Genomic DNA, 22,812 nt, shown 5'->3' on the forward strand with positions numbered 1-22,812 from the left:
CAAATAAAATAGTTTTTAAATGTCGATTTTCAAGATCCCATTAAAAAATCTAATTTGGATGAGAGGGAGATTTTAACCTAGAAAAAATATTGTAAGGCTAGTAGCTTCTCTTACAAGTAGTAAATATAGTACAAAAGCAGTCCTGATTTAAGTGGTCTAAGTCCACAGGGATAACACGGTATAACAAAGTGTGGATGTGAGAAGGCAAAGTTAGAGAAAAGTATTCCTGATCACCAACTCCAATCACTGAAGGAAAAGAACAGCAAAAATGAATCATTTAAGACTTACTTATGGGTCATATCAAATGTATGCAGCGTCCGTATTTTCTGAAAACAAGTGGCTCAATGCAGCACAGTTTACTTATTTGTAGCCTAACACTAAAGAAATCATTCAGGGCTGGAGAGATGGCTTAGCGGTTAAGTGCTTGCCTGTGAAGCCTAAGGACCCCAGTTCGAGGCTCGTTTCCCCAGGTCCCACGTTAGCCAGATGCACAAGGGGGCGCATGCGTCTGGAGTTCATTTGTAGGGGCTGGAAGCCCTGGCGCGCCCATTCTCTCTCTCTCCCTCTATCTGTCTTTCTCTCTGTGTCTGTCGCTCTCAAATAAATAAATTAATTAATTAAAAAAAAATCATTCAGCTAGGAAACCATGAAATATCTCTTTAGAACTTCAAAAACGGCAAGTCCATAGTCTAGAAAACAGACATGCTTAAACCAGTTGTTCTGTTGCACACAGATAAAAAAAAAAAATTGATTTCTCCTTACTTTTTGCCTGTTTGTTTAAAATGTCATAAACAAAACTAGATATCATTATTATTATAGACTGTATATAATTCCCAACTTTAATGGGTAATCACTGGAATAGGAACCTGAAGACAATTTTCTCAAGCATGTGCCTTATCATCATCTAAAGAAGCAGCTTTTAGGGTACTGAACAGCATTTTAGAATGCATGGAGCTGTCTGACTTAAGGGTTTCGATTTGGAAAGGAGATGTTACAGCTAACACTTGAATACAGAGGATATTTTCACAATATCCACATGCACCCAAATTATAGACATGTGGGGAATAAATGAAAAGATAATGCTAGGAACAAAGTTTAAACAAAGACTTAAATCCTTACCCTGCCATCAATAGAAACCTTTCTGCTAAGCTGAATGATCTCATAAAGCCTTCCAGAGAAGTTATATTTCTACTATTTCTACTATACAAACTCAATTCCAGACAGATTAGATTGATATAACAACTCTATTAATCTCTTCTACAAAGGAAAATTAGTGTCTCTGAATTTTGAAGTGAACTCTACTTTCTTTTAAACAGATTTAACTGTTTTCCCAATCAAGCTGAAATAGGGTTCTGGTTTCAAATGGAAAGAAATACTGAAAGGAGAATATATTGTGAAGATTTCATATGCTTCTTACCTAACATATTAATGTAAAATAAGACTTAAGATTTATCATTAACATCCAATTTAGTAATGACCTAAGAGCATGTATAAATATGCTAATATTGTCTCTAAAACACGTTCATCTTTATTTATGTGGGTTTATCTCAGGAAAGCAAGATTGGTAGTTTGAAATTCCAAGTCAATGTAACTCATCACATTAACAAACAGAAAGAAAAACCATATGATAGATTATAATTAGTGAAATATTTAAGATCAAAAATCCAGTCTAACTAGCAGACTCTTGTGAATTATTTTTCCACATTTGAACTTTGGAAAGGTCCTTCTTTAGCTAACAGCCAAATAATATATGTCTATACTGAAGTATTTTATACTGGGAATCATGACTATAGAACAGGATTCATTCTGCTTCTCAAAGGACCTCTAGTCACTCAAGAGTAGACTACCTTTTACCCTAGCAGTTGTCAAACAATGAACATATGATGGAGGGTTATAATTATATGGGTTTGTATACAAGTGGAAGTTTAAAGGAAGAATGATTATTAGCTGCTGGCTCTACCATGCTCCTGATTTTGAAACTCAATATCTTATCTTTAAAAGGAGTATGGCACAAAAGGTGTAGTGATTTGAAAATTTAGGGCAGTTAAGGCATAACAGTTATTTATCATATGTTGCTGAGTTGTTTTATCAAGTACATTCATATAATTCCAGAGAAATATGAAAGCAGACTTCAAATTGAAACCACCTACCACCAATTTATAATAACTGTTTCTTATTCTAAATACTCCTGATCACTAATGGGTGACAGATTTGTCAGAAAACACTTTTTTTACCATCTCAAGAATGGACAACACAGTCTGTGCTATGAGCTATCACTTGTAATTTAGCAGAGCTAGAAAGCAGTTCCACCAAGTAGACAGAAAATTTTAACATGGGCACCTCCTGGTTGGAAATTTATTCATAGAAGGTAATGAAATAGGATAGTCAGGATCTCTGGCATTACTCAGAGTGAGAGATTTAATTCTGACAACTTTGTTGATAGCACTTGAATCAGAGATTAAAAATGGTGACAGGTTGTGACATATGGATAAGAGGAAAATCAGCAATACACATCTATAATAGTAATCCTATATATTTTAAAACACTATATATAATTATTTAAAAACAATCTAAGAAATTAGAGTGGCTTAAATTTTAAATCAATCATGTGCCATTTTGTGACTATTTGTCAATAGGTTATAATATTAATCAAACTATGAAAGGTAAAGTGTAGAAAATAATTTATTTTTAAAATGTAATAGAACTTGTCATTTCTGATTTCATCTGCATAAGGCACAAACACAGAATTACAGATAGACTAGTTACCATAAGAAAAGAATAACAGTGAAGGATTAGATCTGTACATATATTAAATGCATGTAAAGGATGATCCTTAAATCAACTCAAAGTTAAAGGTTTTCATATTTATTAAGAACCATGATTTTTATTTTGGATTTCATGTGCTTTTTATAATTTTAAAATGTTTTATTTAATTATTTGATAGCAAGTGACAGAGACAGATAAAGAGGGAGAATGGGCATGCAAGGGCCTCTAGCCACTGTAAAAGAACACCAGATACGTGTGCCATCTTGTGCATCTGCCTTACATGGGCACTGGGGAATCAAACCATGGTCCTTTGCCTTAGTGGGAAGGCACCCTAACCACTAAGCCATCTCTCCAGCCCATTGTGTGTTCTTTACTTTCTAAATAAAAATCCATTGTTGCTTTTATAATGAAAGTATATTTGTTAAAATATACTGCTTTAGAGGAATAGAGAAGTGACTCAGTGGGAAAAGGACCTGCTTTAGTTTGGGGACCAGAGTTCAGATTCCCAACACACACATAAATGCAGGGAGGGCATTGCAGCTTGGCAGGGAGATAGCCAGAGAGCAAGACTCCCCAGGCAAGGTGGCTAGCTAAACTATATGAATCCCTAAGCTAGGGTTCAATAAGACACCATGCTTCTGTAAATAAAGTGAAGAGCAATCAAGGAAGACAGCCAAAATCAACCTCTGGCTACACACATACAAACACACTCCTTTAGATATGATCCCCTAGACAGCATAAATGTGGTAAAGATAAATAGTTCTACACGGATAGGAACTGTCATTTGTAAAACAGCTCATTATTTATATGATCAAATCTTGTGAGATATTGAAAATTTACAGCATTGATTTAAAACCCTTCAGTGTGAATTCTAAGGAAAGATGAGATCATAGCAGTTATCCTCTAAATTTATGATGAACTAACATTTCATATTTGGAATGACTGTATACCCATTTTCAGAACTAGTCCACATGAAATGTTGTGCTGTATCATGTGTCTCTTGTGATTCTTATGGGAAACCTACATACTATGTGAAGTGGGCTTCAAAGAGAGAAAGTGAAATCCTATATCTCAAAGTAATATTCAGCACTTATAGTCAGGTTTGCATTGCTGGTAGAAATCACCCAACCAAGAGCAGCTTGTGGGGAAAAACAGTATTTTTTGGCTTAAAGGCATGAAGGGAAGTTCCATGATGACAGAGGAAAACAATGACATGAGCAGAGGATGGACATCGCCTCCAGGGCAACAACAGATGACAGTAAAAGGAGAGTGTACCTAACACTGGCAAAAGGAAGCTGGCTATAACAACATAAGCCCACCCCCAACAATACACTTACTTCAGGAGGCTTTAATTCCCAAATTTCCATGAGCTGGAGACCTGAATTCAAACACCTAAGTTTATAGGTGACATCTGAATCAAACTACCCCAAGCACCTAACATACAACAAGTCCTGTCTGGTTTATGAAAAAATGTGCCACTCTAATGAAGATACCCTCATCTCACATAGCAAGAAGAAAACTGCTCACATTATGAATTTTGGAGCAAAGTAAATGCTTGACATTATCTTGAGTCATTAAATTTGCAGTTCTACTAGTAAAATGCTATAAATAAACAAAATAGCAGGGTAAGTCTTCCTCGTGAATGCTAAGATTATAAAAATGGCTAAAACAATGTAAAACTAAGTGTAAAACTATTACCTAGTAATAGGAGGAGGAGGTAAGTAAGTATACCAGAAAGACATTATTAATTTTACCAAGCTAATACAAAATATAGTAATAATGTTTCTAATAAATTATGCATAAATAGCATTTATTAGTAGATACTGAGATAATAATTGAAACGGTCCTGGAATCTTTGGTACTTTATATATTTTTAAGAGCCAGTTATTAAAAAATGATTAGGTAAACTGGGTTATACACATTGACATTGTAGAATTTTAATCTATATTTTAGTAATATCACAGGTAATTATGTAGGCTAATATAGAAATGTTAACTCAATAAAAAATGAATAATTTAGACACTGCACTAAACATCAAATAATAGGAACACATCTTAACAAAACTTCACTGAAAGAAAACTAAGCCTCTTCGACACAGCAAATGTTTAAGTGTTTGTTTGTAACCACAGGCTAAAACTATAGTATACATCATTCACCAAAAGTGTATAACTTAGAAAGATTATGAGTTAATGTAGCAAATAAAAGAAGCTAAGTGCTAAATAGTTCTACTAAATTTGTTGCAATTCCCAATTCTTGTAACACAGTAATTCTTATAAACAATCATATATAAACCATTTTCTTAACAAAATGGCTAAGTTAAGATATAATTTGAAAGCTTATGGCACACCAAAATATTTTATAATCCATATTCTAATAAAAATATTTTATCACATAAAAAATTACTCAATATGTGGAAATTTAAAGTGTTGTTCTATACATAGTTTTAAAATTAAAAAAAAATATTGTCTAGCAGTCTTCACAAGGTTCAGCTGTACAAAATAGTCAATCTGCACACATCCAACAGTGAACCAAAGATAAAAATATTATTTGTATATTCTCTATCATAATATTTAGTCAGTAATCACAATTAGTTCAATCCCAGTCCTTTTTCTTTGGCATAAAACTATGGCATTAAAATCAATATTCAAAAAAGTGTCACAAATATAAAACACTTTCATAGAGGGAATTATATTAACACTAAAACTGTGCCACATTTATAATGAAAATGGTGGGAACACGAATGATAAATTGATTTGTACCCAAGTGAATATAGATCTGGAACCCTGCCACCCCCTTATGTTTTTGCATACATTATGCTGCCTCATTAGACATGAGTAGTTCCTTCATCACATGGAATATAAAGTAATGTGTACTATTAAGATAAGACTGCAGCAAACCATATTCTCCCAAATATGAATTACCTAATTTTTATGGTGAGAAGTGGTAAAGCCAAGTTTTAGAAATATATTTGCTGAAGAGTTTTTCAATATTGCCATTTTCCAAACCACTTTAGGCTTATTTATCTTGCAACATGTGAAGGAAAATTTATTTTGTTCAAAAACACCTTTTATAGAAAATTAATTATACATGTTAAGTTTCCTGTACCTGAAATACTTAACACCAAAAGTGCTTTGACTTTGATATTTATGGATTTTTAAATATTTCTATATGTACAAGGAGATATGCTACAGATATGACTAAAGTTTAAGCAAAATACCTGAATGTCTCACATATGTTATATAAATAGTGTATATATAACAGTGTACAATATTTTTACCATCCTTTCATTTGTATTAGAATGTGACCTCATCACTGTATACAGTATGCCACTTGTAATATCATATCAGGATGCAAAAGATTTCAAACCATGAGGAAAGTTCCCTGGTGGTCTTATGGTAACACTTTCAGATTTTAGATTTTTCGATTAAGTATGGCCAATCTATCATTACAAATTTGGTATTCTGATAGTTTCAATCAAAATGACATGTTATATTTCACTAATTATAAATAGTAAATATGGTTTGAAGGTATTTTACATTTTCTTACTAATTTTTGTCCCATTATGCAATTTAAATTTAATCAGCTAAAATAACCCTTGTAATTAGATGGCAGAATAAGTTAGAGATTTATTTAAGCACAAAATCATACTGGACTTATCCCTAACAGAGTATGTAAATCAATTTGAGTTGTTGTTATAGTTATAAATGAATGATTTAGCTGAAATCAAAATTATGGTAATATTATTAAGATATTAAAATATAAAGTATGACTTTGAAAAATGGCCTTCTAAAATTACATATATTTCCCAAAAAACCCAGTGGAGCACATTATTAATTCCAGAACCTGGGAGGCAGAGATAGAAAGATTACCATGAGTTCAAGGCCACCATGAGACTACATAGTGAATTCCAGGTCACCCTGGGCTAGCATGAGATACTACCTCAAAAAACCAAAATAAATGAAAAAATAAAAGCATAAAATTAGACTTACAGGAAAGATGGCAGCATAGGAGCCACAGCAAATCAGCCTAGGGAGGGATTTAAGCAAAATACACTCATGTTCTGAAAAGTGAAGGAGTATAAGTTATTCTTAGACACAGTGATGAAGCTGGACAGACCAAGATCCACTAGAAAGGATGGAAAATGGCCAGAATCTCCCTGAGACAGTTGCAGCCCACCAATCTGCAGGATTTGTGCACCCCCAGGGCACTGACCCACCAGGCATGCTAATTGGCAACAGAAGAGAACAAACAAGGGATTGTTCAACTTCATCAGCCTTCTTGCAAAGTTAAGAAATATGAAAAATCAACTAAGGAGCTAATGAAAGGGATACGAGAGCAACTCCAGAAGTCTGCACTCTCCCATCCCCCAGCCACCAGGGTCATGAACCTCCAGCATTTAGCCCTCAGAAATAGCACAACCCACATAGCTGATCAGAGCTCCAGTTCCACAGAACAATCCCCAGGGACTGAGGTGGGCACTCAGCACTGGTGAAATTAAAAGCCACACCAAAATGTTATGAAGGCGACTGACAAGAAAAACAGGTACATATGCCTGCCTGCATTGCAAGAGCAAATCTCTTTCCATGTAATGGCAGGTTATGGGATATATAATACTGGTTGGCTTTCCCATTTTCAAATAAGCCGTATTTGGGGGTTGAATATTATTGCCTTTGACACATTCATATTTTATAGGGCCTTTGTAGTTTCCTTCTGTCATTATTGGGGGTAGGGTCTGATCCAAATACAGACTGACATGGAACCCTATTCAGGACAGAAATATCGGCAGACAAAATTAAGGGTGTTGAACAACACAAGCCCTTAGGGATTTTGGCTTTACAAAGTTATATGTTTGTTTTAATCCCCACAATTGCATACTCTGTGCTGGTTTTTATTGAATGTCTATATTGCTCAGTTGAAGTTTAGAATTTACCATTAAATTGTTTGACCCAGTCCACTAGAATACTTGCTTAGCAAGCCAGATACCTAGCATTACTTCTACGGCTGGATTGGGGTACAAGAGCTGCACCTGACACCATAAACTCATATCCTGAAAATATATAAAGGTGGATTGCCACATCTGAGAATACTGCAGACAAGCAGAAAACCCATGCTTCAAATCAATTAAGGATGACAAGTCACTAGAATAGAATACAAAAAAAAAAAAAAAAACCCACAAAGAATCAAGACAGTACAGCCCGACCACAAATTATAAATACCTCAGAAATAATTAGCAATGAGACTGTTTAAGGAGAAATGATAAATATTTCAAAAAATTGATTGTATATATACTCAATGAATTCAAAAAAGGAAAGAAAAGAATCAAAGAAGACAAAAGAATTAAAGAAGAAAACAAACTCCTGAAAGAGAACACAGGAAAGCACCTTAATGAAATAAGTAGGTCATTATAAAACATGAGTAAGGAAATCAAAATACTGACAGAAAAAAAAAAAGGCTCTGAAAAACACAGTCAGTGAAATTAAAAACACTCTATGGAAAGTCTCACCAGTAGGATGGATGGAGAGAACAGAATTTCTAAACTAGAAGACCAGGTGACAGACCTAATACAGTCCAACAAAGAGAAAGACAAACCAATAGCAAGGTATGAATGGGAATTTCAAGATATCCAGGACACTATGAAAAGACCAAACATAAGAACTCAGGGTATAATAGAAGGAGAAGAATTTCAATACAAAATCTTAGTAGGTGTTTTCAGGAAAATCATAGCAGAAAAATTTCCCCAAATTGGGAAAGAAATGCCAATGCAGATACAAGCTTTTAGAATACCAAACAGAAAAAACCTGGAAAGAACCTCTTCTCACCATGTTATAATTAAACTAGTAAACACACAAATAAAAGAAAATATATTGAAAGCCATTAGAGAGGAAAAGCAAGCCACATACAAAAGCAAGCCCATCAGAATAACTGCAGATTACACAACACAAACTTTAAAAGCCAGAAGGACTTAGAATGATGTATTCCAAGTTCTGAAAGATAACAACAGTCTACAAAGATTACTTTATTCTATAAAGCTACCTATCCAAATTGATGGAGAAATAAGGACATTCCACAACAAAAACAGGCTAAGGGAATTTATGACCACTAAACCAGCTCTACAGAAAATACAATGAATTCTTCATGCTGAAGAGAAAACAAAGCACACACAGGAGGAAATAGGAAGAAATAAACCATACTCAAATAACAGTTAAAACAAGTGAGTAAAGGGAAAACAGAAAACACTACAAAATAAGAATAATGGTCAGAATAAATGCATATCTTTCAATAATAACTCTTAATACCAATGGCCTCAATGCACCAACCACAAGACACAGGCTTGCAGACTGGATTAAAAGGCAGGATCCTGCCATTTGTTGCCTTCAGGAAACTCATCTCTCAATCAAAGACAGACACTGTCTTAGGGTGAAAGGATGGAAAAGAGTATTGAAAGCAAATGGGCCTAGGAAATAAGTAGGGGTTGCTATCCCAGTTCCTAACAGGATACACTTCAAACCAACATTAGTGAAGAAAGATAAAGAAGGTCAATTTATTTTGATTACAGGAACACTCCAACAGAAGGACATTATAATCCTAAACATATATGAACCTGACATGGGGGTTCCCAGTTTCATCAAACACAATTAGACTTAAGGTGACAGATAACATCAAATAAAATTGTAGTAGGCAACTTCAATACCCCACTCTCATCAACTGACAGATCCAGGCAAAAAACAAATAGAGAGACATATGAATTAAATGATGTCATGGAACAAATGGAACAGATATCAACAGAAAGTCCATCCAAATGCTGCAGAATACATTTTTCTCAGCAGCAGGAGGAACATTCCCTAAAATAGACAATCTATTAGGACACAAAACAAATCTCACCAGATGCAGGAAAATTAAAATAATACATTGTACTCTATTTGACCACAATGGGATTAAATAGCAAATCAGCAATAAGAAAAGCTACAGAGCTTACAGAAGTTCATGGATACTAGAAAGTACACTATTGAATAATGAATAGATCATTGAAGAAATCAAAAAGGAAATCAATAAATTCATAGAATCAAATAATGATGATAATACAATATACCAAAACCTTTGGGGCACAATGAAGGTAGTCCTAAGGGCCTACATTAAGAAATTAGACAGTTCACAAATAAACAATTTAATGCTTCACCTTAATGCCTTTAAAAAGAAGAAAAAGACAAACCAAAAATCATAGATGGAAAGAAATATCAAAGATTAGGGCAGAAATTAATGAAATAGAAATTTAAAAAAAATCAAAAGAATCAATGAAACCAAGAGTAGATTCTTTCAAAGGATAAACAAGATCAAAAAATCCTTAGCAAATCTGACCAGAAGAAAGAGACAAAAATTAACAAAATCAGAGATGAAAAAGGTACCATTACAACAGATACCAAATAAATCCAGAAAATAATGACATAATTTTTTTGTTACATTTATTTATTTATTTGAGAATGACACACAGAGAGAGAAAGAGGCAGACAGAGAGAGGGAGAGAAAATGGGTGCACCAGGGCCTCCAGCCACTGCAAACAAACTCCAAATGCATGCGCCTCCTTGTGCATCTGGCTAACATGGGTCCTAAGGAGTCGAGCCTCGAACCATGGTCCTTAGGCTTCACAGGCAAGCGCTTCACTTCTAAGCCATCTCTCCAGCCCAATAAGGACATAATTTAAGAATATATATATATGCCTCTAAATTTGAAAATCCAAAAGAAACGGATGATTTCTTTGAATCATATGTCCTACCAAAATTAAATAAAGATGAGATAAACTATTTAAGTAGACCTATTAAAAATACAGTGATCCAAGCAGTTATAAAAAGTCTCAGCTGGGCTGGGGAGATGGCTTAGCGGCTAAGCGCTTGCCTGTGAAGCCTAAGGACTCTGGTTCAAGGCTCAATTCCCCAAGACCCACGTTAGCCAGATGCACAAGGGGGCACATGCGTCTGGAGTTTGTTTGCAGTGGCTGAAGGCCCTGGTGCGCCCATTCTCTCTATCTATCTGCCTCTTTCTATCTCTGTCTGTTGCTCTCAAATAAATAAACAAAAAAAAAAATTTTTTTAAAGTCTCAGCTGGGCTCAGTGGCAAACTCCTTTAATCCCAGCACTTAAGAGGCAGAGGGAGGAGGATCGCTGTGAGTTCGAGACCACCCTGAGAATAGAGAGTAAATTCCAGGTCAGCCTGGGCTAGAGTGAGACCCCACTCAAAAACAAACAAACAAACAACAAAAAAAAAAAAATCATCCCAACTAAAAAAAGTCCAAGCCCAGACAGATTCACTGGTAACTTTAACCGGACCTACATGGAAGAACAAACACCACTGCTTTTCAATCTTTTCCATAAAATAGAAAAAAGAAGGAATTCTACCATACTCCTTCTATGAAGTCTCATACCAAAACCAGACAAAGACAGAACAAAATAAAGAAGATTATGGACTAATCTGACTCATGATCATAGATGTGAAAATTCTGATAAAAAAATGTTGGCAAACAGAATACAAGAATATATCAAAAAGATTATTCACTCCAACTAAGATGGTTTTAACCCAAGGATGCAAGGATGGTTCAACATATGCAAATCAATAAATGTAACACATCATATATATGGTCTGAGGAATAAAAATCAGATGATCATCTCAATAGATGCAGAAAAGGCATTTGACAAAATCCAACATCCTTTCATGGTAAAAGTATTACAGAAACTGGGAATAGAAGGAACATATCTCAATATAATAAATATAATAAAATATATAATAATAACATAATAAACATAATAAAACTATTTATGACAAACCTGCAGCCAACATAATACTAAATGGAGAAAAACTTAAAGGTTTTCCACTAAATTCAGGAATAAAAGGGCGTTCACTATCCCCACTTTTATTTAATATAGTATTGAAAGGCTTAGATATAGCAATATGGCAAGAGACACTCATAAAAGGGATACAAATTAGAAAAGCAGAGATCAAATATCAATATTTGTTGATGATATGATTCTATACATTAAAGACCCTAAAGACTACCAGCAAACTCTTAGAGGTGATAAAACACTTTTAGCAACATAGCAGGATACAAAATGAATACACAGAAATCACTGGCTTTCCTATATTCTAACAATAAACATGCAGATGATAAAATCAGGGAATCTCTCCCATTCACAACTGCCTTAAATAAATAAATAAATAAATAAATAAATAAATAAATAAATAAATAAAGTACCTTGGAATGAATTTAACCAAGGAGGTGAAGGATCTCTAAAACATTCAAGTGAGAAATTGAAGAAGACACAAGGAAATGGAAAGACATCCCATGGATCCCATGGATGTTGATGGATTGGAGGAATCATTATCATGAAAATGTCAATTTTACCAAAAGCAATCTACATATTCAATGCAATCATTATTAAAATTCCAATGGTGTTTTTCACAGAAATATAAAAAGATCCTAAATTTCATTTGGAAGCACAAAAAACCTCGAATAGTCAAAACAATACTGAGCAACAAAAATGAGGCTGGTGATATCACCATACCTGATTTTAAGCTATATTACAAAGCCACCATGGTAACAAAAACATGGTATTAGCACAAAGACAGACATGTTGATCAGTGGAACAGAATAGAGGACCCAGCTATAGGCATCTGATTTTTTAACAAAAATGACAAAAATATTCATTGGAGAAAATACTGCCTCTTCAGCAAGTGGTGCTGGGAAAACTGGATACATATAAGTAGAAGGATGAAGATAGATTCATGTCTTTCTCCATGCACAAGAATCAAATGCAAGAAATCTAAATTAAAACTACTATGATATTCCATCTCCCTGTGTCAGAATGGCTAACATTAAGAAAACAAATGACAATAAATATTGAGGATGCAATATAAGGAGAACCCTTTTATAATGTTGGTGGTAATGTAATCTGGTACAGCCATTGTGGGAATCAGTGTGTAAGTTCTTGAGACAGCTAAAAATAGATATATCATATGATCCAGCAATAGCACTCCTAGGCATAGATCCTAATGACTCTTCTCAGTAGCTTAGAGATATTTGCACAACCATGTTTATTGCTGCTCTATTTACAATAGCTAAAAAATGGAACCAGCCTAGATGTCCATCCACAGATGAATGGATAATAAAGATTGGGTACGTTTATACAATGGCGTTCTACTCAGCAGTAAAGAAAAATGAAATTAGCAGAAAAATGGATGTATCTGGAAAGAATTATACTAAGTGAGGTAACCCAGGACCATAAAACTAAATGTCACACATGTTCTCTCTCACATGTGGATCCTAGCTACAAATGACTGGACTTCTGTGTGAGTAGGAATAAAACTCAGTAGCACAGGCCATTGATCTAGAAAGGGAATAGAAAGGGAGGAAGGAGGGACCTAATAATATATTACCGTATATATGTAAGCATAAAATCAGATTAATGGGGGTGAAAAGTCCTAAGTGAGGTCAGAGGAAGAGATGGAATAAAGGTAAAGGTAGAGGGAGGGCTAATCAAAATCTAAGAGGATAAAAATAAGTCATATGGAAACCTACTCTTTTGGACAATGGATCACATAGGAACCATAGATTATTACTAGAAAAATGTCAGTGCCAGGGATGGGATACCTTCCAGTGAGTTGTCAGCTAGGAAGGTTCCTGATGCCCCCAAAACATTGCAGGCCATTGCAGAGGCCCTTGCTTTCCTATCAGGAATAGATGGTAAGACTCTACATACTTGAGCTGCACAGTCACTGAGAAACCCTGCTGGAGCTGAGCTGAAAACTTCCTCCATGTTGAACAGCTTACAGAAAGCGGGAAAAAGCCACCCTGCATACAGTTCAATGAGAGATAAATCACCTATGACGATAACCAAGGGTAGACACTGCAAGCCTTATATTTGGCCAAGCAGGCCAAATGAGCCAATGGGTGCAATAGTGGCATATCTGTTATAGGGAAAACCAATCACCCTCTCATTTGACTGGAGGTCTGCTCCATGGGAGGGAATATATCCCTGATACTGAAAACCTATAACAGGGGAAGTCATGAGCCCTAGGAGTATAATGTCTGCTGGTATCTGGCTAAAAGTATAAATTATGCTCACCAAACTTCCCAGTAAGCACTTCTCTTAATGTTTACACACATATATTAATGCTACTCTCTCTTTTGGCTAGAGAAGCTTCTCTTTTCAGATGGCAGTGACCTTGGGATGACTCAGAAGGCACTATAGTGCTGAGAAGGAGTGAGAGAGGAGTTTTCAGCACTGCAATATCTCAAGCACAGGTTCAGGGTCCATTGTGGAAGAGGTAGTGGAGAGAATGTAGGAGCCAAAGGAAGGGTAGGACTCCTTATAAGACACTATTGCTGAAGACTTCACATGCCTGAGTGGCAAAGTCACTGAGGAATCAAGCTGATACTGAGCAGAAAATCTTCTCCCTGTAGCCTGGCCAACAGAAAACTAGAAAAAGCTGCACTGTACACAGCCTTATGAGAAACAGAAGTCATCAATGGTAAACACAGTGGACACTGGAAGCCTCAAGTTTGGCCAGACAAGCCATATGAATGAACCAGTGAAATAGTGGCATGTCTATTCTGGGGGAAACCAACTGCTCTTTAACTGGACTGAAGGCCCACTCTATGAGAGGGAATATATGCCTGGTACTAAAAACCTAATCAAAAGTCTATGGGAGGGGAGGTCATGAGCTTTAGCCTGCTGTTGTTTGGATAAATGCATATATTATTCTCACCAAATTACACTTAATGTTCATAGTTATATATTAATGCTTGTAATAGTTACAGTGTTGTCAACTTGATCTGTTCAGTAATCCACAGATAACCCTTTCCGTTGAGTCTCAGAGGTTGCTTCTAGGAAGGGTCAACTAAAGGAGGAAGTCCTTCCCCCAGAGTAAACCCTTACCCCAGAGTGGGTGACCCTGCTCAGAGGGGGACTTGATATACGGAAGCTCTGGGTAAAAAGAGCCTCTTTCTTCCTTTCTTCCCTTTCTTCCCTTTCTTCCCATTCTTCCCATTCTTCCCATTCTTCCCATTCTTCCCTTCCTTCCTTCCTTCCTTCCTTCCTCCCTCCCTCCCTCCTTCCTTCCTTCCTTCCTTCTTCCTTCCTTCCACTTGGCTGCAGAGCTGCTCACTACCTTCTAGCGTGGATTAAAGACCAGCATCAACTGAAGACCCACATGGACCAAAACCCAGCAGCCCCTCAGGAAACCTCCAGGCTTTCTAGCACCACCTGCCACGCTGGGTCGGGACTACTGAGGCCTCTGGTCACACGGACTGAGCAGCTACCAGGTTCAGTGATTCTCTGGCCTGCAACTGCTACTGGACTACTGTAAGCTGATCCAATAAATTCCCTTTTTAAAATAATTCATTCCAACAGTTCTGTTCCTCTAGAGAACCCTGACTAATACAATGCTACTCTCACTTCTAGTTAGAGAAGCTTCTCTTTTAAGATGATGATGACTCCAAGGATGACCCAAAAGGCAACATAACATGGAGAAGAAGGGAAGGAGGAGTGTCCAGCACTGAAACATCTCACACCATCCAAGGCTCAGGGTACATTTAGGAAGAGGTGTCGGAAAGAATGTAAGAGCCAAAGGAAGGGTACCACTCCTTACAAAAAACTGTCCGGACAGAAATTGGCCTCAATATCCATGACCTTGCAATGCCTAGCAATACCTACACAAGACCCTCATAATATGAGAAAAAGATGATGACATCAAATTAAAAGTCAAACTAATGGAGAGAGGGAGGAGATATGATGGAGAGCAGAGTTTGAAGGGGAAAGTGGGGAAGAGGATGGAAATACCATGGTTTGTTGTCTGTAAATATAGAGTTGTCAATAAAATATGTGTATTTTTAAACAAACAAAAATTATATATATTTCCTTTTTAAAAGGAAATTTCTGGATGGACAGATGGCTTAGCTCTTAAGATACTTGTATGTGAAGCCTAAGGATCCAGGTTCAACTCCCTAGAACTCACATAAGCCAGACACACAAAGGCATGCACGCTCCCAAGGTGGCACACATGTCTGGATTTTGTTTGCAATGGACAGAGGCCCTATTATGCCAATCCTCTCTCTCTCTCTCTCTCACTGTCTGTCATATAAAAATATAAAAGGAAATTTCAAACAATGTGAAAGTGGCTTAGTGGTTTAAAAGAAAATGCTTGCTCTGTAAGCTTTTTGATAAGAGTTTGAATCCCCACCTCCCCTATAAAGCCAGACACAAAGTTGCACAAGTGTGCAATTCCAGCATGCTTACAGAAATAGGTGATCAGGAGAGTCTGAAAGCTCACAGAAAAATAACACCTTTCTCAAATAAGAGAGAAGGTGATTAACAACATACTGAGTTTCCTCTAATCCCCTCACATGCACCATGACATGCACATGCCTAAAGACAGATTACATACACACACATATGCACACAAGTAAACACAAAATAAATCTGACAAAAGAGGTGGTCTATGGTTAGGTCATCCTTGAAAAGTTGAGTCTTAGTTTAAAACTTTAAAGTGTCAATATAGCCATACCATTTTAAATGTCATAATATTTGTAAAATTGAATTAATATAACCTACAATGCTATGCAAAGGTTGGATGGCTCATATAGTGTTTAAAATTTAAAATTAAAACATTAAGTAACAGTAAAATAATTCATGTACTATGTACATAAAATGGTCTGCTGAAATGAGTTTTAAACAACCACAAGAACATGTCACATTATAGTACTCACCTTGAGTAGATAAACAATCTGCTATCCCAAAGTTCATGAGTCCCTCTGGGTCCAGAATGAAAATAACAGGAATCAGTTCCATCAAACATATTCAACCCATCATCTGAATTTTTGGAAGCATGGCTGTGTACCACATCTAGGAGGACCATCATGCCCATCGAATGAGCTGTATCAACAAGTTCTTTTAATTCTTCTGGTGTTCCAAAGCGACTACATGTAAAGAGCATAGAAAAAGAGTATTATTGTATATTCAAACCCAATAGCAACTTGTCGATCACTCTTTTGGTCCAGTAAAAGTACAAGACATGTTGTGCAAACAAAGTGTGACATGATAGCCATATATAACTCAAAGTTGCCACTTGTCATTAAGCAAACTTAAAAGCACGAAATAAAACTAACAATTTAGCTAAAGCTATTAAATATAATTCACATCCTAAACAAACTCACATTTTGGGTATGCAAAATACAAGAACTCAGCCGGGCGTGGTGGTGCACACCTTTAATCCCAGCACTCGGGAGGCAGAGGTAGAGGATTGCTGTGAGTTCGAGGCCACCCTGAGACTCCATAGTGAATTCCAGGTCAGCCTGGGCTACAGTGAGACCCTACCTCAGAAAACCAAAAAAAAAAAAAAAAAAAAAAAAAACAAGAACTCTACTTCTTCTTTACCTTCAGGGCTTCAGATTACTATCTCTGGGCTTAGCTAGTCATGGCCATTCATACTGTCCTGTCTCCCCGTTCTGACTGTGAATAGTTCAGTTGGGAATATAAGGCCTTTACAGTAGCTATTTGACACTAGTGCCTTCAAGGCCATCTCTCTGGTTCTTGTTCCCAGATTAGAATGCTCCCAGGATTATGGGACCAAAAGTATGTGGAAAGTCAGTCATCATTCAAGGAGAAGAGATCAGTAGTTCAAATGCACAGAAAGTTTGGGTACTTTCAAGCCGCCTCCTGCTCTACATGCAGTCAGAAACAAAAACTGAATTCCAGAAGAAGGCCTTTCTTCACCTATGTAAAATCTTCACATTTGCAGTCTTTGATGCAACAAATCTAGCCCCTAAACAAGTAACTGCCTTTGTTACTGTTATGATCTCCCCTCCCCTTAGATAAAATGCTCCCTGACAGCAGAGGCTGTGATGAAGTGGTGTCTAATAATGCAGACAGAGCTAAGTGAATAGCAAATCTACTAATGAGTAACTCTACAGAGCTGCAAGAGCTGCTTTTGCAGAATATGTAAAGAGATCATGTCATCTGCTACTAAAAATCATGCTGTAATACTATTATCCTGAAGATAGTAACCTCAATCATTATTACAGTAACCTCCAATAATATTAGGTTTTCTAACTATATGTTACTCCTTTCTTTTCTCATCCCAGCAACACTTCCCTGGTGTCAACTCATTAAACAGCTCTCAGTTTCACTCAACCATTTATTGTTTTCATTGTTTGTCCCATTTCAATACTTACTGTTATCTACTTTGAGTCATGAAATTTTCTATAGTCTAGAGATGGAATGTTGAACAATCTAAGTATCAATGTCCTTGGGGAATTTACATTCTAATTAGGGAAATGAGCTATTCTGCCCAGTAATGTATTGATCCAGAATCTCTTAATGGATTCTAGAGCTTATAGGGCTTACAGTATTCTAGGGTATCTGCTCCCTTGTGTGACTGAGATTACAGACAAGCCATGACACACCCAGCTGCGTGCATGGGACCTAAATATTAGAACTTTGGTGGTCTCAGGCACCTCGAGGCCCTCATGGTTGTGCAGGAAATATGTTTAGCTGCTGAGCCATCTGTATAGCCAGAAAGGCAACATTTGAGGAAGGAAGAAGTAAAGAGAAAGACATAAAAGTATCAAATGGGAAGAGTATTTAGAGGAATAAGAATCACAGGTATAGTGCACACATATAGGTGGAGCTAAAATTATCTAACATACAAACAAGGCTATAGTAGTCACAGTAGAAAGGTTAATAGATCTGAGCCCAAAGAGTCATCTAGGACCCAGGAAAATGGGATTTATAAAATAAACAAGTCATTAAAGAGTTCTGAGGAGGAACGTGATATTAGCTAATATTCATTTTAAAATGGTGCACTGGGCTGGAGAGATGCTTAATAGTTAAAGTTGCTTACTTGCAAAGCCCGCCTCAGTCTGGGCTTGATAACCCAGTGTCCATGTAAAATCAAGTGGCATGCATGTGGAGTTCATTTGCAGTGTCAAGTGGTTCTGATGTGCCAATAGTGAGTGCACCTTTCTCTCTCTCAAATGAAAAAATTAAAAATGAATGAATGAATGAGTGAATTAAGATGGTGCAGAAAGAAGACCTTGGAAATGAGGGAGAATAAGTTAATGACATAGATAGAGTACAAGAAAAAATGAGCCAATTAGTATTATATTGACAAAAAAGCCAGGTAAGAAAGAATCGATAACAACTTGGACCAAGGTAATAGCAGTGAGGGCAGGTGAACAGTCAGAGTTTATATACACTGTGAAGTGACAGATGGCTAGGTTTCATAAAAGCTAGAGCTTAGGAGGGACAAAAATGAAATAGTGGAGCAATGCCAAGATTCTGGAACAATCAGAAGATGAAAATGTTATGTGTTGAATTAAAGAAGATTATAGAAGGAGGAAATAGGAAGTTATGCAAGGAATTTAACTTGTGACATATAAAGTTGGAAATATGTGTTAGATGTCCTAGAGTCAAACAGATTTTCTGCAGCTAACAGATGGTAAGAACTGGTGGCTTGAACTTGGGAGTTGGAATAGACAGTATATTAAAGCCATGGGAATGCAGATACTCACAAGAATAGAACAAAAGTTTAAACAGTGGAAAATTGAATGGTATAATTAAAGATGCAGTTGAGAGAGTAGAAAGAAAAAAAGAAACAAAAAACAAGCAAGTACTGAGTTGAGCAATACCACAGCTAGACATCATGTTTTGGCAGGTATGGGAAGAACAGTCTTCCAAGAATAAGGAAGTAAGTCATTGTGGCCAGTGGTGGTGAAGGTAATAAGCTCAGAAAAGACCACTATACTTGAAAATGTGAAGGTCACTTGTACCCATAAGACTCTTATAGCAGATAGATTATTGGAATCAGTTTAAGAAGGAACAGGAGTGGAAAACATACAGATAAAACATGGAGATCTTATTCAAAAGAACTCCAAAGGTAAATAGGTAAATTCATTTTATTTTTCCCTTTCTGGAATGCCATATAAAGAAACCTACTTCTTGCTTTCCCCAAGCTAATGTTAACAACATGACTAGATCCAGTTCACATGTCAGCTCAGATATCACTATTATCAATGTTTTTTTTTTTTTTATTACAGCACCATTTCTTCTTTCTACTTAGCTCTTATTGATAGTAGAAACCATAATATATATGATTACTGGATCCATGTCCACATCACTATACTCTAACTCCATTAGGCAGAAATAATGTTGGATTTGTTCATCTTGAATTCATTTAAGACATAGTACTTTAATGTACAATACCTCTTAGTGTATTTCTGTCTAGAGAATCAGATTTATTAGATGTTAGTCTGAAACTCGTATTTCCTACCCAAAGCACTGTGAGTAACCTGTCAACATGATCCAACCTCATTCTACAAAAAGGGGTGAGTTCTTTAAATAATGCTTTCCACAGGACACAATATTCTAACAAAAACATGTATCACTAAAAGTGTAACGGTTACATTTCATAAGGAGACATTCATTAGCAGAAGTCCAAGAAAAGTGATATAAAATCAGGACCAAGTAGCACTGAATGTGAAGAGAGTCTATGACTTAGTAAAATAAAATGTTCAGAGACTGGAGCAATTGCTTAGTGGTTAAGGCACTTGCCTATGAAACCAAAGGAACCATGTTCAATTCCCCAGTACCCACGAAAGCCAGATGCACAAGGTAACACGTGCATCTGGAATTCATTTGTAGTGGCTACAGGCCCTGGCACACCCATATTCATTTTTCCTCTCTCTCTCTCTCCCTCCCTTTCTCTCCCTCTCTCTGTCTCTCTTTCTCTATCCTTTCTCTGTTTCTCTTTCTCTCAAATAATAAAAAAAAAATGTTTTTTAAAAGATGTTTAGGTCTTTGATCCATTTGGACTTGATTTTTGTGCATGGCAAGAAATGTAGTTTGAGTTTCATTTGCCTGCATATAGTTATTCAGTTTGTCCAGCACCATTTGCTGAAAATGTTGTCTTCTTTTCCAGCCTTTTGTTAGGGGCTTTATCAAATATCAGGTAGATATAGTTACTTAACCCAAAGTCTGGGTCCTCGACTCTGTTCCATTGGTCTTTATCCTATTTTTATGCCACAGCCACGTTGTTTTTATAACTATGGCTTAATAATGTAGCTTTAGATCAGGTCTGGTGATGACTCCAGAGGTGTTTCTTTTGCTGAGTATATGATTGGATATCTGAGGCCTTCTGCCATTCCATATAAATTTTGAGATCATTTTTTCTATCTCTGTGAAGAAAAATGTTGGAATTTTTAGTGGTATTGCATTAAATCTGTATAGTGCCTTTGGTAAGACTGCCATTTTCACAATGTTTACTCTGGCTACCCAGGCATATGAGAGGTCTTTCCATTTTCTCAAGTCCTATTCAATTTCATTCTTGAATGTTTTTATATTTTCATTGCATAGGTCTTTCACATCCTTGCTTAATGTTATACCTAGATATTTTATTTTAAATAACAGTTAACTACAAAATAAGTTATAAGGCAAAATTGGGCAAAATGATAAAATTTAGTTCATATTATTTTCTTTAAATTATTAATGAAACAAACATTTGCATTTTACCTTGAAGCTGCAAAAAAGCTTGTGATTTGGTACCCAAAACTTGCATAATAAGCATGTTCCATGATTGCCATTAACTGAATGCAGTTGTATCCTATATAAACAACATCCAGAGTAAAGAAGAAAAGAAAAATTCTGTAAAGGACTGTCACAATAATCTAGATGCTCTGCTCATCTTGAAAACTACTATTTTAACATCTAACACAAAATTGGACATGTAGTCTCTTACACTTATATTTTGACTAGCTATTTGAAATTTTATTTAAGCAAACAAATTCTATGCAAATGAATAGCAATGTGCTTTAGAATATTAAAGAGAAAAATCTGCATATGCTAAACTTCAGTTGCATTTGAAATATACATATTGACAATTATGAAAGCTAAAATAAAAGTAAGAATGATATATGTTTTTAATTTTGCCTCTTTCATTGTATTTCAGACATTTTACCATAAAGTTTAAACATATCACCAAATTTATTTTTTCTACAAAGTACTATTATACAGCCAGTATTAATTCACCTCAGAAATTACTCCAAAGCCACAAGTTTTTATGTGCATACACACAGATATTTGACCATGATAACTAATTCCCACCATCCAAATATGTTTTGCTATAGCAGTATCTCAAAAAGTAAGAACTTAGAGATCCTGTCCAAAAGGAGGTGCAGGGCATTACTGAGGATGACACACAAGGTTATTCACTAACATCTATATGCATGCACAAATACACACACACACGCATGCCTGTGCACCTTCATAAATATATCAGTATACATGCATATACAAACATAAGCATACATACACATTTTTAAAAGTAGGAACAGTGCTATGAAAATAACTAAAAAATTCAATCCACAGGCAAGGTTAAATATCAGTAAACAAATAAATAAAAAGAATATCTTGATCTTAAAAAAACAGTCCTGAGAAAAATAAGGGTCTTCTTTTCTATCTTTATAACACAATCTGGCATTTTTTCAATATGATACGTGGAGTTTGAAAGTTACATTTTTGGAACATACGTTCTATATTTTCCTATTCTTTTCGTAATACACAATTATGTAATGGAAGTTTTTCAATTTCTTATGATTTATATAAACTCATATTTATTATGAAACTGTTTAATTATAAAACTGTGTCTGGAGTTCATTTACAGCTCTTGAGGCCCCGGCATGCCCATTCTGTCTCTCTCTCTCTTTCTTTCTCTCTCTCTCTCTCTCTGCTTCTCTATCAAATAAATAAAAAGTACTTTTAAAACAGTTAAAACAACTGTACTTATAAGTAAACAAACATATCAAGTTAATCTCATTCATTTCAGATGCTATCTGATAGTTTCTCATACCTAACAGTTACAGATTCCAATTAATAATAAAGGATTTTAATCTTTGAAGAATATACAGTTCTACCTGATTTAATAATTTTGTAGAAAGGTATTACTTTTGATATTTTAGTATGAAATTTAAAATGTTAACTCTATTATGCCTGACAGAAATATAGACAT

At 35.7% G+C, this 22,812-nt stretch overlaps 1 protein-coding gene across 1 annotated transcript in view; it reads right to left on the reverse strand.

The window, feature by feature from the left end:
* The window catches only part of Gbe1 (1,4-alpha-glucan branching enzyme 1), a 282,900-nt gene that overhangs the window by 127,209 nt on the left and 132,879 nt on the right, over window positions 1–22,812 (reverse strand). Inside the window, exons 6-7 of the mRNA XM_004665512.2 lie at window positions 21,318–21,408; window positions 16,520–16,729 (exon numbers count right to left, since the gene is read on the reverse strand). Coding sequence (XP_004665569.1) covers window positions 16,520–16,729; window positions 21,318–21,408 — 301 coding nt within the window. The remainder of the gene's footprint in view (window positions 1–16,519; window positions 16,730–21,317; window positions 21,409–22,812) is intronic.

The sequence above is a fragment of the Jaculus jaculus genome, chromosome 4 (genome assembly GCF_020740685.1).
Source record: "Jaculus jaculus isolate mJacJac1 chromosome 4, mJacJac1.mat.Y.cur, whole genome shotgun sequence".
Classification (NCBI taxonomy): Eukaryota; Metazoa; Chordata; class Mammalia; order Rodentia; family Dipodidae; genus Jaculus; species Jaculus jaculus.